At 39.7% G+C, this 16,636-nt stretch overlaps 1 protein-coding gene across 1 annotated transcript; it reads left to right on the top strand.

Moving 5' to 3' along the window:
• Positions 1 to 8,915: 8,915 nt before the first annotated feature.
• npy7r (neuropeptide Y receptor Y7) lies at positions 8,916 to 15,166 on the top strand. Its single transcript, XM_028460444.1, has 2 exons — positions 8,916 to 9,273; positions 12,747 to 15,166. The coding sequence occupies exon 2, from the start codon at positions 12,771 to 12,773 to the stop codon at positions 13,878 to 13,880; it is 1,110 nt and encodes a 369-aa protein (XP_028316245.1). The 5' UTR covers positions 8,916 to 9,273; positions 12,747 to 12,770; the 3' UTR covers positions 13,881 to 15,166.
• The last annotated feature ends 1,470 nt before the right edge of the window (positions 15,167 to 16,636 follow it).

Below are 16,636 nucleotides of genomic sequence, written 5' to 3' on the forward strand. Positions count from 1 at the left end.
TATTGACATGTGGCTGAAGGCTCTGTATTAATGTTGCATTCCTGTTTTATTATTTGCGTAAAAACTGTGAATAATATGACTTTGACATTTAGACAAACTTAAAGAAAAGCTCTCAACCACATGGAAACAGATACATGGAAATACACACCAGTCGCACACAAAACATTTACGAGCAACCGCGTTGATCTGAAACTATGAGGCCCGTGAAAAGATGAAAGTGTCTATTTGTACAGTTGCTGTACGGACAACCCCCAGTACTATTGGTACGGTTACCAAAGTACACGTACGTAGCGTTTTAGGGTTAGGATTAGGATTAGGGTTAGTCTTAGTCACGCGACCTAAACTGGCCAATGACTGACCTATCACGTGACTTAAACTGGCCAACGAGGGGCGCTGCGTACGGAGTAAATGTTGGAATATTGATATGGCAACCGTACAGATAGCCACTGCCTGAAAAGATTGGGCACTGACACCCAGCTGCAAAGGTACAGGAAGTACATGCCGTCTGTGCATGTGCGAAAACAGCTTAAAAGAAACAAATTTATTTTACATTTAAAAAAAAAAAAAACATATAATTCAAAACTGATAGATTTTTTTTAAAGTTATATACATTTTTTAATTTTATGGAGCCTCTAAAGGTAAACATGTAATTTTTTAAAATTTATTTATTGCGTGCTCACGTAAAGGTTCTACACGAGCACGTGGTACTAGTATTGCGTAAGCGAGCACCTAAAGGTAATTGTATTTTTTATTGTTTTTTTACTTTAATCTAAGTACAGAAGGTGAGCCGAGACTTTAACCACTACCATCTTATATTTCATATTCACTGTGATTTTGCTTTGTAACAGGTCCGAGTGCTTTTGCCACCTCTGTTCCTTGAAATGTGCTTCTTTTTACTTCCATTGTGAAATGCATGTTTCACTGGAGTCGCCAATCCAATGAAGTTGCTGCAGGAGTGAATCATTGTGTGTTTATGACTGTCTGCCACTTTTATAGACTGGTGTCTTGTCAAGGGTGTACCCTGTACCCTGTCTTGTGCCCAATGTCAGTTTGACCACCACCCCATGTAAATGGTATACTACTGTTGCCAACACCCCAAAATAGCCTATAAGACAGGGTTGGAAAAATGTCAAAAATAGAAAGTTCTGTTGTAGTGCAAATTTAGTTGACAATTGTGATATACCAACCTAGGCATACTTAAATAAACCTTACAAAACAGTGATATATCTGCTAACATCACATTTAAATAATGAGCCACAAACATGAGCCAGACTTAGGGGACAAAAATGTATTTGAATATCCATAAATGGAAATATGGAGCAGTATTTAGCTGAGATACCACAGAATATCACAGTAGTTGGGACAAAAAAAAACAATAAACTAAAGAAAAAAGTACTGTTTTTATTGTAAATGTTATTTTTCGAATAAAATTCCAAATAATCAAAAAGTGCAAAGTTTTAGAGGTGTAAAAAAAAAAAAAGTCACAATAATAACAAAAATAGATTTTGATTGTAGTTGTGTTTTTTGCCTTTCTTTTGCGACCTGCTGAAAATGGGTTTACGACCTAGTTTTCAATCTCGACCCAGATGTTGAAAACCTCTGTTGCTGGTGGATAACAAATTGGTCAAGAGCTCCTTGATTTTTGTTCACTTTTGCCACCCTATGCTACACATACATAAAAGATAACACCCAAGTGTTTTTTTTTATTTTAGTAAAATCGTTATGTTATTCAACAATAAACAAAACATGATACCGGTGCACTCATGCAAAACAGATGTAAAAATGTAGATTAGCCTCCATACATTTTTAAACTCAATAAAAATACATTTTAGCAAAAAGAGAAAAAAAAGCAACATTTTAATAAAAGAAAAATTAATTCCCTTATCTCCATTTCACAGTTGATCAACCATAAAATCTGTAACAAGGAAGAGAAGAGATTACGCAGATTGTTTGTTACCCACTCCGAGATGTCATTATTTACACAAATAAATGATACACTAGAATAATGAGAGAAGAGAATGACATGCAGAAACACATGATGTCCCATCTTCTCTCTATCTTCCTCCTCTTACTGCAAAATATGTCATCAGTTGTACAAAAAACTCTCTCACAATAGTGTAAACCCAGTTAATGTCTTCTCTTATTTGAACAATTTGATGGTTGATGTCTTCTGCTTGCAATGAGAGACAGTAAACTATCAGAAAAAGGAGAGGAAGCCAGATCATCTCCACTCTTTAGTCCTATAAATCTAGGACAGGGGTCAGCAACCTGTGGCTCCAGAGCCACTAATGACTCCCTTGCCCTTCCCCTGTGGCTCCGTGTCCAAACTGGCTCTTATGATGTTGAAAGTTGAAAACCTCTGATCTAGGACTTTCTCTGAATTCTGATTTTCCCAAGACTCTGCTCCTCTGGTAAAACATTATCTGATTGTGTCCCCATCTATTTTATTCATATATACTTTGGTGGTTCCTCTCTTTTCTCCTGGCTCTCACTAGGAGGTCAATGACCTTTGGATATCCTCATCTCAGATGACTGGTCAAAGTCATTTTCTGGTGTATGGCCAAAGAGCCATGATCAAAGGCTACGTTTTCGGTGACCGACTATGATTGTGACACTAAAGATGTGACAGGTTTTGTGACAGGATGAGAATTCCAGCCTGCTTAGAGGAGATCTACGTAGAGTAGCTGCTCCTCCAGTTTTAAAAGAGATATTGGTGGTTGTCACTTCCTTTGGAAAAGCAGCAGGCGTTGCAAATCAAGAGAATATGTGCTTCTACACCAGGGGTCACCAACCTTTCTGAAGGGCCACCAGTTTAAAAAGCACAACTATTAAATAGTATATTTTCACGTTGTCACTTCAGGTTTCAAAATGCAAAACACTTTATTTCTCCTAATTTATGAAATTGTTTCATTTTCATTATGTTTTACAGAAAATCCTCATATTTCTATGTAACGTGTTTGTACAATTTAACCATTATGTAATATTTTTAGAAGATTTGCTTTGCATTTTATTTAAAAAAAAAACTATTTTAAGAAACTAAGAAACTGTTGAAGACTTTGCTTTTCAGAAAAGCTTTCAGTTAACTGGATTTTAGATTTTTATTATCCTTTTATAATGTTGCTCCTATGATGTATATGCACCCATGTTTTATTATGCTATTATAATGTTGCACTTGTATTTATTTCTCCACAGCTCTGTACAGAACTTTGTGATTTTATCTATGAAAAACTCTTTATAAATTAATTACTTAGTTACTTACTTATCACAACCCATATACCAAATCTGCAACACCTAAAACATTGTCACAATGTCTTAGTGAAAATAAGCATTTAAAGAAGGTTAATTAAATACAAAAAGTTAAAAAGTGCAGCAGTATGTAACTCTACTAAGGAACTAACTACATCTGTCTTTATCTGTGTGGATTTGAAGCCTGGCAAGGAAATCAGAATTTAGATCGTTGGTGACGAGAGCTCCAGACCAGGTCTGAGGACACCTCACATGGTCCATGCAGGCTACTTGGTGCCCAAGGGCACCATGTTGGTGACCCCTCTACCACACTATCTCTCAGTGTTCTGTTTAGATTTATCATTTATGCAACAGTCACACAATCCCAAGTTGGAGACAGAGACAAAGCTTCTCTTCACGTGTGATCTATGTACACGAAGGGATGAAGCACATAAACCTAGGAATGTAAGGCATGTGTAGAAGCCATTATAGATATGTCTGCTCATTTGTATGTACATTTGTTTGTAATTGGCTTGTTGGTGTTGGGAGTGTATCTGGGAATGTATAGTTAGATGGAAGTGATCTTATACAAGGGGGTTGCACTGGTGGTGGTTGGACAATAAAGTGGGATAAGCCAAGAGGCAAAAACCTTTGTTGGATATCATTTTTAGATCTCACTGGAACACAGTGGGTGCACCTTAGGCTGTGTTTAGGAAATGTGTAAAGAATATTTAAAACTGCATTCTTATATACAGTTACTTGTGTATTTCATCAATTAGACCCCTATATTATTTAGCTCTATTGTCTATTTTTTGCTCAGATTCAGCACAATCTTTTAATCACCTACATGTCTTGCACAGTTCCCTCCAACCGTCATCATGTGTATATATGAAATATGCAGTGCGCAACATCGTCATTAGTTAATGACTCTGTTGCTTGTTTGGATCCATTGTAAGAATAATCAGCACATGCAAAGGTCTAGTTTCATTGTGAAGGGATGCTCACATAGTGTGTGCATTTGTAATCACTACATGTTACCATGCATGCACGACCAAGGAAGCCAACGATACCATGCTCTGGCCAATCACTTCCAACCAGGCCTTGCTGGTAAAACCTGCCCGCTCAAGCACAGCCCAGATGCACTCACACTAGCTAAACAATTTGGACTTTAGATGTTAAATGTGTGTAGACCTGGCACAGATTGCCAGTAGGAGCGCCCAAAAGTGACACACACGTAAAGACTGCAGGGTTGGCAGTTTTCAGACATGACCACAGAAATGTATCAGGGTCAGTATTTGCTGGGTAAGTGTGAAAGCCTGATCTAAGACAGACGTGGGAAACTGGCGGCCCGGGTTCCACATGCGGCACTAATTTTTTGTACCCCCCATTCCCTCCCCCAAAAGTACTGTATATGCACAAAATGACTCCAAAAATACATAAAATTACAACAAATATGACTCCAACAACACACAAATGACTATATGAAAACAAAAAAAATCGAATAATTACTACACAGATGCACAAAGGTAACTCTAAAAAAAACACAAAATGACAACTAATATACACAAAAAGACTAATAAGACACAAAAATACAGCAAAAAAACACCAAATGGCTCCAAAATCACACAAAACAATAATAAAAAAAAAATACAATGTAACTTCAAAAGCACAATAAAGGAGAGAAAATTACATATATACACAAATTAAGATGGGATGATATATTGTGCAACAAATACTGCAATATTAAAATGACACAATGTATTGTCAAGGGTACAAGTGGCATCGTGAAGGGGGAAGGGGGCATTTCCAACTGTAATTATTTTGTCTTTTTTCCATTACAAAAAATATCATATAATATCGTTATTGTGAGCCCATTATCACCTATCGTATCATATCGTGAACTATGTGTATCGTCCCATCCCTACAAAATACACTAAAGGAAAACAAAAATACAAAAAATTATGACAGAAATAAATAACATTCCTCCAAAAACACAAAAATCAACCATTGTTATTTCCTGTGCTCTGATAAGTAATTTTTCTATTCTAACAAAATTGTTGATAATGCGGCCCATCACATTTTTGTGGTCCCCGCAGTGATAAAAGTTTTCCATGACATTAGACAATGTCTGGTGCCAAAGTGCCAAAGTACTTTTATCACAGCCTCCAATGAATCAGTAAGCACGAAAGCCCTTCACCTTGACTGCTGAGTAGACTATGGAGGCGGTGGGATGACTTGTATAATCGAAGGGATAAACTAAAGCCAAGAGGAGGCCAACCGATCGATAAATGTATAGCTTTTGTTGCAGTTAACCGATTATTATATCAATAAAACTAAAGCCTTCAAATAATTCAAGGTTCTATCTCACTTTGACATGCCAGCATGTCATCATCACCAATGTTCCACCTTTTAAACTTTTAAAAAGCTATATATATACAGTATATGCTCTGTCTTTGTGAGACATCTCACTCATATTACTCATAGAACCGGAGTTATGTAGCTTAATGCACTCCACATCATCCTGCGGGTCAAGCCCGGTCAAGACAGGAGAACCGCCCATGCCACACACGAAACGGAAACCTCCAGCCGGTTAAACCGGACAAAAGGGAGGGGCGAGGACCAACTCGCTGCAGCACAAACATCCTGAACAGACCCAGGGGCAGGCCCAGGAGGTGGCTAAACCCAGAGTTGAATTCAAGAACCCCAGGATGTGCGTCGCTCTGAGAGACAGGCGACGATCGCAACTCCACCGGATCAGTCTACTCACCAACTGGTGCTGCTGACGGTGCAAGCCCCCCTGGCGGTTGATATACGCCACCGTGGTCGTATTGTCTATCCTCACAAGCACGTGACAGCCCGTGAGGAATGGAAGGAAGTGCCGAAGCGTGAAGAACATTGCTAAGAGCTCTAAGTAATTGATATGGGAGCGCTGGAGACTCGCACCCCAGTGTCCTCTCACTGACTGCCCCTTGTACACCGCTCCCCAGCCCGTTAGGCTGCCGTCCATAGTAACCACCTCCCTGGACGTGACGGTGCCCAAAGGCCCCATCTTAGGGCCCATAAACTGAGCACCCTGAGGAGCTGGGAAAGCCTTGTGGCGAGCAGAAGGAGACAAGATCGGGGCCTTCTGTGAGCAGCGATAAGACGTTAAGTGCCTTGGTGGTTAGTGCCAAAGCCTTGTAGGAGCGCTCCAATAGGCTCAACTGCATCCACTCGACTTTCCTGGCTGGCTTAGCCTCCGATGAGTGACAACTTGGACCGGGGGAAGCAGGTGTGCGGCTCCACTGCGGGCATGCGGAGTAGGCCCAGGCTCTCCATGTCCTCGCAATCCAAGGACAAGGCATCTGAGACAGCGCCCTGTCGTTGAACTGCCAGTCCTTCCAGGAGCACGCCACCTCATCCAACAGTTCGGCGAAGAACAGGAGCATCTGCTTCGCCGGGAGCCGCTTCCCCTTGTACCGGGACTGGGTTGTCTCGGTAACGACAGCGGGCCACAGAATGGACAGGAGGGCAGTGGCACGTCTGCATACATCCGCCGTGTTGGAGCTGGGAAGAGGAGAAGCCGGGATGCTCTCGCCCTCCATGGAGGCGGCAGAGGCTGCGGGCTTTGCAACCGGGACCAGGAAGCTAGCTTATCGCTATCGCGAGGGAGCGTGACCGCATGGAGTGACGAGGATAGTGTCGACGCCAAGCCGACAATGGAGGTGTTGGGTCTGGCGTCTTCCTCGACGGCCGTGGGGGGTGACGAGCAGTGGTGAGCCGAGCCGGAGATCGGGGTGTCAACGGTTGACCTTCCTTCGACAGCCATAGGGGGCTTCGGAGCAGTGTAATTTCGGAGCAGTGTATTTTCGGAGCAGTGTAATTTCCGAGCGTGGGGACACGGAAGTCACTGCACACCAGAAAACTCCAAGCGGAAAGGATACACAACAGCAACCGGTGGCAGAATCCAAAGAGGGTCTGCCTGTGGACAGCTGAGCTGCTGCGTTGAAAGCTTCCACAGTGTGTAGGAATGCCGACGTAACCTCCGCCCACCCTACTTATAGTAGGTGTGACTAGTGGCAGTGGATGAATACATCTTTAATCAGCCAATCATGGAATGAGAAAGGTCTTCTGGTTATGACGCAGGGGGCGTATATCCGATAGTGAGCCATCAAAACAAATGTTATAAAATAGAACAAGCTGTTGTTTTTATCTGCGTAGAGAACAACTTTATATGAGCGTATGTGCCTATGGAACACCTTCATTTTGCAGCTTTTTCAATAGCTAATTATTATTCCAACTTTCTCTCATTAAGTCTTCAGTATGCTCCACTGATTGATTTATAATACGAGTCCTCATTCTTATTCTTATCCTATCTTAAATATCATTCCAAATGCTGTCAAACCTCAGTAGACCATTCTTAAGGAGGAGGATGATCATCAGTACCAGTATTAAACTGAATCTATCTTTAATACGCGTCACCTAAAACATAAAATATCAACCAAAGCAGCATGCATGGTCTCCAAACTGTCATTGATATCGTCATAGCTTCAACTTAGTCAGCTCTCTTAAATATGTATTGGATGCCTTTTCCAAAGTTAAGTTTATACCACCCACAGTTTTCTACAATATAGATCAGAGAAATGATGGAACATTTTAACATATTTACTTGCCTCCATCATAATTCAGTCTTAACATCTCACTTTAATGTTCGATCAGTATTGTAAAAACAAGAGTAAGGGAGGACAATTGTTCTCATTTTTGTCCATTCGATCCATTCAGTGTAAGGGATTATAATATAATCCTTTATACTGAATTATAGTATAGTATAATCCCTTATACTGAATGCAGGATCATTGCAGTATGTAGAACCTGCCGCAACCAAAGACTTTCTAGAACAGATTGCCAATACATCACAGGTGTAATGGAACTTCCATGTCTGAAAGCCAGTTCATGATTGAGAAGAACAATTTTAGTTATTTAACTTACAGAGATAATTTACAGCTACTGGTTTGCGCTTTAAGGGATTGATGCAAAGTATCCACAGGAGACTCTTACATCAAAGGGATAAATTGCTGTAACCTTGCAATACAAACCAAAGAATCTGACTGAACAGTCACATTTATATTTCTTCAGTTATTTTTTTTTTAAGAGTTTCAAAGTTCTATCTTGGGAAATTATGTCATCTTGAAGCTTAACTTGCATGCGAGAAAAAGGATTCCAGCATTCTGCAATGTAACCTCATTTGTTCAATCCAAAAAAATTAGGTGAGACAATTCAAAACGAGGACAGTAAATCCTCCTGTACAGATTAAACTTGTCCTGGATAAGCTATTGAAATAAATACTTTTTCTCAAAAGGATCTGGAAGGCAAAAGCTAACCCAGCGCTTAAGTCCACAATCTAAAAAAACAAACAACAACAGTCTATTTTGGGAGCAGAAATATGTGAGTTGAAAGAAAATGAGCTTATCAAAGGATTGGATCTTTGCTGTCTTCCCAAGAAATCAACTAAACCTGACAGATGCTTCTGCTGTGAGAGAACAATGTGGCTTTGGTAACAATATAGATATAAATCGGCCACAATGTTCTTATAAAGATGCGCCAGAGGCAACAAATAGAACAGCTGCAACATGCAATGATCAATAAAACAATAAAATTTGAATTTTTTACAGCCTTTTATAATTTCAAAGTTCATCCCAAACAGACATGAGCATGAGCAACACAAGGGGCTTTAAAGGGCAAAAGACAATATTGACCATACAGAAGAGGAATAGACAAAATGATTGGAAAATAAATGGATTCACTTCTTCTACATGTTGCCTAGTTTTTACATAACATGCTCGCACCTCCCTGACAAAAGAAAGTGATCCATGGTGCATTTGCGGTGAGGATCAGTGGCTGAGCAGAGCACAGAGTGAATCCAGCAGAACCGACTCTAAACACGCTCGTCTGAGCCGTAAGACGCGCACCAGGCACCACGGGTTGGGAGGAGCTTCGCGATTTTCTCCACTTGTTTCAAGCCGGGCGTGAGTGAAGACTCGTTTGAAAAAGGAGATCCAGGGGAGAAAGGTAAGCCCATTTTGCACAGATTTACTTTTGCTTTTACTCCATCTGACTGTGGCAACGGCATTTGGTGACAGAACTCTACCCTTAAGGCAGAGAGCCAATTCCAGGGTGCGTAATATTGTCGTTTGAACTATGCGTGTGCGTAATTGTATTATTGAGAGAAGTGGGATGGGATAAACGGGTATGGCTCTCCATTACGGTGTTAAAAGTGAACATTTGACCATGACAAGTCACGTGTAATATGCCTTTAAAGCTCTCTTTGGGACATTTCATTTTCACACAAGTTTTTTGGACACAAATTACGCACAAAATGTTTGGCGCATTAGGCTGCTTGAGAGTTACTTTAATTGCACAGCTGTGCGTTAATGTAAAGTATCACAGATGCTGGAAAACAAACTGACCAAGGCCATGACATTTGGCATCAGTGTGATCACACAATAAAGGAGCTGTGGTGACAACCAAGTAAGGATTTTAGGCGCAAATGTCGCCTGCCAGAAAGAAGCCACCTTGCATTATGTGCTCATGTGGATCATGTGTTAGGGAAGAGACAACAGTCCTGCTAAATTGTTTATGCTTTCTGTAGGTTATGTCCCTGCAGGCTGCCGCAGCTTTGCTATTGTAAGAGCGATCTGCTCTTGCATTTACGCAAACCACGTTTTTCTTTAATTGCAGTGAATTGCACACAGCTGCATAGAGTGCATTAAAAACCCATTTGTGTCCGAATGTCATCAATGACACTGAACAGCAAAAATGAACTCAAATACATCTATCAATTTTACATAAAAGTTAAATGTGAAGAGAAAAAAACAAATAAGCAAAAAACATGAAAGGAGGATTTTTATGCAAAGAAACAGTTTCATTTATTTATTTTTTATTGTCGTTATGCAATTTTATTTCTGAAATACGATTATTATTCAGTATTTGATTTATGTAGTGTGTGCCATTCCCAGAAAACCAAACACGTTAGACATACTGGTTGGGAGTAAGCTATATCTGTAGCTACAGACTAGTAAACAGCAAGAAAATTATTTTTTTCATTGCAGTTAAGACGTCTACTATTGATCAAACACACAATGTCAATGTCCAGTGTTTGAATGACCAGCTCTAGCATAAAAGCTTTATTACCTTACAATCAAGACAAAGACAAAAAATTCTAAATTAAAATCCATTCAAAATAGAGATATCATATTTTTTATTGTTTTTTTTATGTTGGTAAATAGTTTTCAAAGGCTGAAGAGGTTTTTCCATCATAAGAGACACAGTGTGCTATACATGGTTTTTCTATAGTAAGACCTCTTCTTAGGAGAGTGCATTCAACCATTCCAAATAGGAATGAAGAAGCTAATGAACTACAGAAATAGTCATACCGTGAGTCGCTTATTGAATATTAGGCCCGGCACTGAATATTCTTCTTGTGAAATGAAGGTTGTCAAAGCCACCTGACTGCAGCTCTAATGAGGGAGCTTCAAATGCCTGGCTCCTTCTTTATGGTCTCCCTTTAGCCTTCATAAAGACACAGGAGCTCATGTAGCTTGGGGGAATTTTTCATTTATTTATTTTTTTGCACTAACAAACAACCTAAAAACACACCTAATTTATATACCTCCTACACTGTATATTTCTTAGTTTTATATCCCGCCTTATTGCAGAAGATTGTAATGTACCATCATCCATCTTCTTGAGGCAGTTGTTGACAATGGTGGTAATGATGAGGTAGAAAGCATTAGAGAACGCTCTTATCTTCCAAATGACCCAATTGTATCTCTCCTGAGTTAACTGTGACAGTAGAATGCCTTAATATCGGTTTGACATTTGCAATTCAAGCTACCCTTTCCTGCGATATGGGCTGAATAATGAAATAAGAGCTTGTCGGCTCTTTACAGTCACATTGCATTTAAAAGTTCATAGTTACAGCTTATGGACTCTGTATTAAAATCAGAATGTGTCTTTTGTCACATTGAACCATTACGTAAAACCCAACGTGCAATCATTCAAGTGCAACACATACGCTCATGCACTATTTTGTGAAAAAATAGTTATAAAAGCGCAAATCCCTAACATCCTATTGACACCCACAATTAACCCAAGCTGTGCATTATTGAGTACAAATAGATTTTTGTATGAAAGCTTTTTTACACCCAGTTTTACTGAGTGGATGAGAAAGAGGATTATGAAACTAAAGAGTGAATTGTAATTAGCAAAACATTGCATAATTGAGCGTAATTGAGCTAGCGGTCATGATTAAATTGGTTTCTTTGGATGAGGTTGTTAATGGCAAATACAACGATTAACCAGTAGAAATTAGCTTTTGATTAGCTGATCACTTTGGCAGGTTTATTGGGATTTTCTTTCTTTTTTTTTTTTACATAAGTGTGAGCTCAGTTTGACAACCAAAGAATATAAGCAAGAGACACATTATAAAATAAACAAAGAGGCGTTTGCTCTCACATGTTTTTGTTGTATCACGGATGATAACCAGTACTATGTATACACACTGGAGGTCGACCGATATGTGATTTTCAAAGGACGATACCGATTAAAAAAAATAAATAAATGAATCAGCCAATGCCGATATCTAAAGCCGAATTTTGAAGCTGATATTTGAGGCCTTTTTTTTTTTTTAAAGCACATTGATTATGAAAGATAATTGAAACACTCATATGATATAAATGTATATATTTGAAATTAAATTAGATACACAAATAGAACTCTTAACATTTATTGAACTTTAAATATACCCGTACGCAACCAAGTAAAACAAAAAGTACAGAACGAATAAGTAGCAGTAAAGTTTGACAACAATATACAATGTGTAAGTAGTCGGTTTAAACTAAATACCTGTTTTAGGTATAACCACTCGCTCCTTCCTTCTGTTCACAGCCACCACCATTATACCTAAGCTTCACACTTGTCACCATATGCACAACTACAACATCACATCTCATTCTCACTTTAAAATAATCAACTCTTCACCACCTTTTCCATTTCCTACCTTGAATCTCTCTTCCCTGTTCCCTTCCCCCTCACTTAGGTGTAACACTACCCTCTATTTTATATCCTCCCTATGATAAAGTGTTTCTTACCCTTCCTTAGGGAGGGCTGGTGATGGTCAAAAAAAAAAAAGGAGAAAATTCTTATTATTTTTTTGGCCGATGTTGAAAAAAGTCCATACTGTATATTGTCCGACCTCTAATACACACGTGGCTGTCCTTCTCTCCATCTTCCCACTCTGAAGATGTCTAGCAAACACTTTAATGTGAAGATGCTAAACATGAGACATAGAAAGAAAAACCCAATGTTTATTGACATTGCTGTTTAAGCGTTTGTTGATTATTTCTGCTTAAAAGTGGGTGTCAGAACAGAGTTTGTCTGTGTTCTGGAGCTGAAGAATTCTTTGAAGAACTGATAAAAGGTTTTCTATCTGATATGGAGCATCAATCATATTTCATTGGTTTTTTTTTCCCTCTTCTTCTCAGGTGTCAGCACAGTCATCCAACAGAATGAGCCCCCCAGACACTTCAAACAGCACCAGCGAAGACGAAGGTGGTGAGAATGATCCCTCTGCTTTTTTCAATGGAAGCATGGGTTTACATTCCCCTGGTTTCCACTCCGACATCACCAAACACCTCGGAGTCCAGATCATCTTGATCACAGCCTACTCTCTCATCATCCTGCTCGGTGTGGTGGGGAATGCACTCGTCATCTATATGATCATTCGCTACAAAAACATGCGAACTGTGACCAACTTTTTTATTGCTAACCTGGCTCTGGCAGACTTACTGGTGAACACTCTCTGTTTGCCGTTCACATTAATCTACACTCTGTTGGATGAGTGGAAGTTTGGTGCTGTGTTGTGTCACATGGTGCCTTTCGCCCAGGCCCTGAGTGTGCATGTATCCATCCTGACTATGACTGTCATTGCTCTGGAACGATATCGCTGTATCGTTTTTCACCTCAACCGCCGCCTTACCTGGAGGTCTAGTTTTCTCATAATGGGATTCACCTGGACTGTGTCTGCCATCCTAGCAGCACCTCTCGCCATCTTCAGAGAGTACCGAAATGAAGAGATCCCTTCAATTGACCTGCGCCTTTCCGTCTGCTCTGAGAAGTGGCCCCATGGGACCGGGCGGGATGGAGTCATCTACAGCCTCACAATGTTTCTCTTACAGTATATCATTCCTTTGGCTATCATTAGCTATGCTTACATATGCATTTGGGTCAAACTTAAGAACCATATCAGTCCATGCACTCGTAATGATAGCGTCAACCGTCGCAAAAAGACCACAAAGATGTTAGCGCTGGTGGTGGTGGTGTTTGCCAGCTGTTGGCTCCCGTTCCACGTGTTCCAACTGGCCAGCGATCTGGACCTGGTACTAAGATTCAAGGAGTACAAACTAATATACACTTTGTTCCATATTGTGGCTATGTGTTCGACTTTCATCAACCCTCTGCTTTATGGATGGATGAATAAAAACTACAGGAACGGCTTCCTCATGGTTTTCCGTTGTGAAGATAAGCCAGAGTCTTTCCACGCGGAGGGCTCGTTCAAGACCCGCTCCGTCAGAGGGGTGGCTCTGAATGGACGTAAAGATGGACCCACGGCAGTATGAGATTTACACCCATTGGAATACCTGCAGACATTTAATGCACCAATACTTTATGATGTGTGTGGCCCTAAATGGCCATTTGTTTTGAATGATTTGATCTTTAGTGTCACTGTCACTGAAGGGAGAGCAAAGCTTTGCATGCAAACTGCTTTTATGTGGTTCTCTTGTCCTTCAAAATTTGTGCTTGTGAAATACGTCCATCAAAACTATAAATATGTATGTTCAAAATGGTAATATAAGTGTATTTTAACTTGCTAGAATGTATATGGTGTTTACTTGTAAATGTAGAGCTGTCATGTCCAGTTTTTCAGCAGACGGTGATTATTGTGACTGGGTCCTTTCAGTCTTTCATATTTCTTCAAATTTATCTGGGTGTTTTTTGTTTTTGTGATCCAAACTCTGTATCGTGGATTATTTATCTCATATTGTTTTGGCAGACAAACAGTTGCTTGAAACCCAAAGGAAGCCAACTGTAATTTTCTCTTCCAACAGGAAATTAATCATCTTTACCTGCCAGTCACACGTTCCTGATTAGATGTACCAGCGGGACTGTTTCCAAATGAATAGAAAAGAAAAACCATTGACCTGCATGAAGGGAAAGCAACTAATTACTGATTTCTTCATCACAGAATGAGAGCAGGGTTTTAAATGGAGAGTGTTTATTGAAGGGAAAATTTGTGTTTGAATAATTATTACAGTTGATGAAGTGTACTTTGTTAGTTTTTTGAGAACATTGGGGCATTAATCATCCAAAGGGATGTGAAGTGGAGTGACCTCAAGGAGAGATGTTTTGTGTCTCCACACGAAAAAATGGTAGGATTTGATTAAAAAAGATGTTTATCAGATCTTTTCGGTTCAGCGGCAAATCCACATTGTTGTTTAGAAAGAAAAAAAAATGTAAATTGCGATCACAAATAACCCAGAGAATGATTTGAAAAATTCACTTGAACTCTCAAAAACTGTAAAATCCACATTAACATTATAAAACTCAAAAGGTGGTCTGTCAGAGACTAACATGAAAAATGATGGGAAAAAAAAAAAAATGGGTCAAGTTAATCCAATAAAGCATTTAATTGTGTGGCCTACGCAGTGTGATTCATTTTCCAAAAGAAAGCATGCCTATTGCATTTAAATTGCTGGGTTTTGACATCCTTATCACTTATTACTTGGTTAAGCCTATATTCTTTTATCTGCTGCTGCTTGTTTTGCAAGCACTAGGCTTTTATCAGGCCAGCCAGCTGACTGAAATAAAACTGAAATCCATGGGGATTTACTCAATATACATTGAAGTTGATGCCTTGTGATTTTTCCATGTTTTTCTCTTAAGAAAATATCGCATGAACATATAATATATACCATTGAGTGTTTCCTGAGCGACGCTGTGCACACCCCAAGCATACTCAGATGTCCAGATCGATGGACTGTCAATGGCGTCCAGGTTGGTGTTATTTTTAATGCTGGTCGATATAGAAAAATACATGCTGAGCAGTATTTATGTGACACCCGTACACGGCGTGGACTCCCCTCGGTTTTAGAATTAGAGCTTTCCTCGCACTGGCCTTGAGGATGTCCATGCAGAGTCTGTTCCTCGTACACTCTGCTCGAGTTACGCATGTATTTTACTTCAACTGTCAATTTAGGGACTCAAATTAAGCTAGCACACACTTTGGCAGGTACCTAACAAGAACATGTAGCTCTCATGTTCGCAAAGACAATGGCTGCATCCGAATAGTCCCTTTCTCCTTTACTATTCACCCCTGGAAGTGTTTAGGTTGTGGTAATGATAAAGTGCATCCGAGTTCTCTTGAAGCTCAGGAAAAGAGGCTCATTGCATCCTTTTTTACCTCCTTTAGCGTAGGAAACACTGATGCATTATTTACCAGAGGAGACAAGATAATGCTGACCCACAATGCCTTGTGGCGACAACATTTAAAGGGACACGCGCACCCAAGCGCTCACGGAACCGACAAGTAACGGAGATCATTTAAGTTACCAATGCAATAATATGCGATGAACAACTTTAAAAAAAATTATCTAAAACCAATATCTTGTTATATGTAAGACATAATATCTGATTATAACTGACATGAAACAGACACTTCAAGAAAAAGGGATCAGAGACTTTTTTTAGCCACATTTGTTCAACTTAATTAATATTTCTGAGTGGAAGGTGAGGAGTGTGAGCAACCACCAATGTGTCATTCTTTTTGTTTCACTTTTGTTCCTGTAGCTTGGTAGCCTCTTTTCCTTTGATTTACGTTTAAACCTTGGTATATTTGAGATTATATCCGTGGAAAGTGTTATAAATGTGCTTGAAGTAGTCCATTTTCGGAAATGTGTAGTTTTTTCACCACTGCAGACGTCACCAACCTTTGCGGCCCTCTGATTATTACGTCACCTAGTTGAAGTGCGTCTGATTGTCAAAACAAATGTGATGGCCTTTCCCTAACTCCTCTCCTAACACCTTTTTCTTAACCCAGTGATGTCATCCACGGGGTTAAGAATCAGTGGATAGGAAAGGAGATAGGGGTGAATATTCGGACGCAGCCAGAGACCTGGATCGGATCAAGGGCACGACCTTTAACCCTTGTGATGTCCTCCATATTTCTATACACCTGCTATCTTCTGGGCTCAAAATGACTTTCATTTTACTCATAGAACATTGATTAATTAAATAATTCTGTGTTAACCCTTTCAAATGACTTGAGTCGAATGCATTACTAAACTTGTATTTATTTATTTAGGTTCAATAGACCTTG

Source organism: Gouania willdenowi, chromosome 10 (genome assembly GCF_900634775.1).
Source record: "Gouania willdenowi chromosome 10, fGouWil2.1, whole genome shotgun sequence".
Lineage (NCBI taxonomy): Eukaryota > Metazoa > Chordata > Actinopteri > Blenniiformes > Gobiesocidae > Gouania > Gouania willdenowi.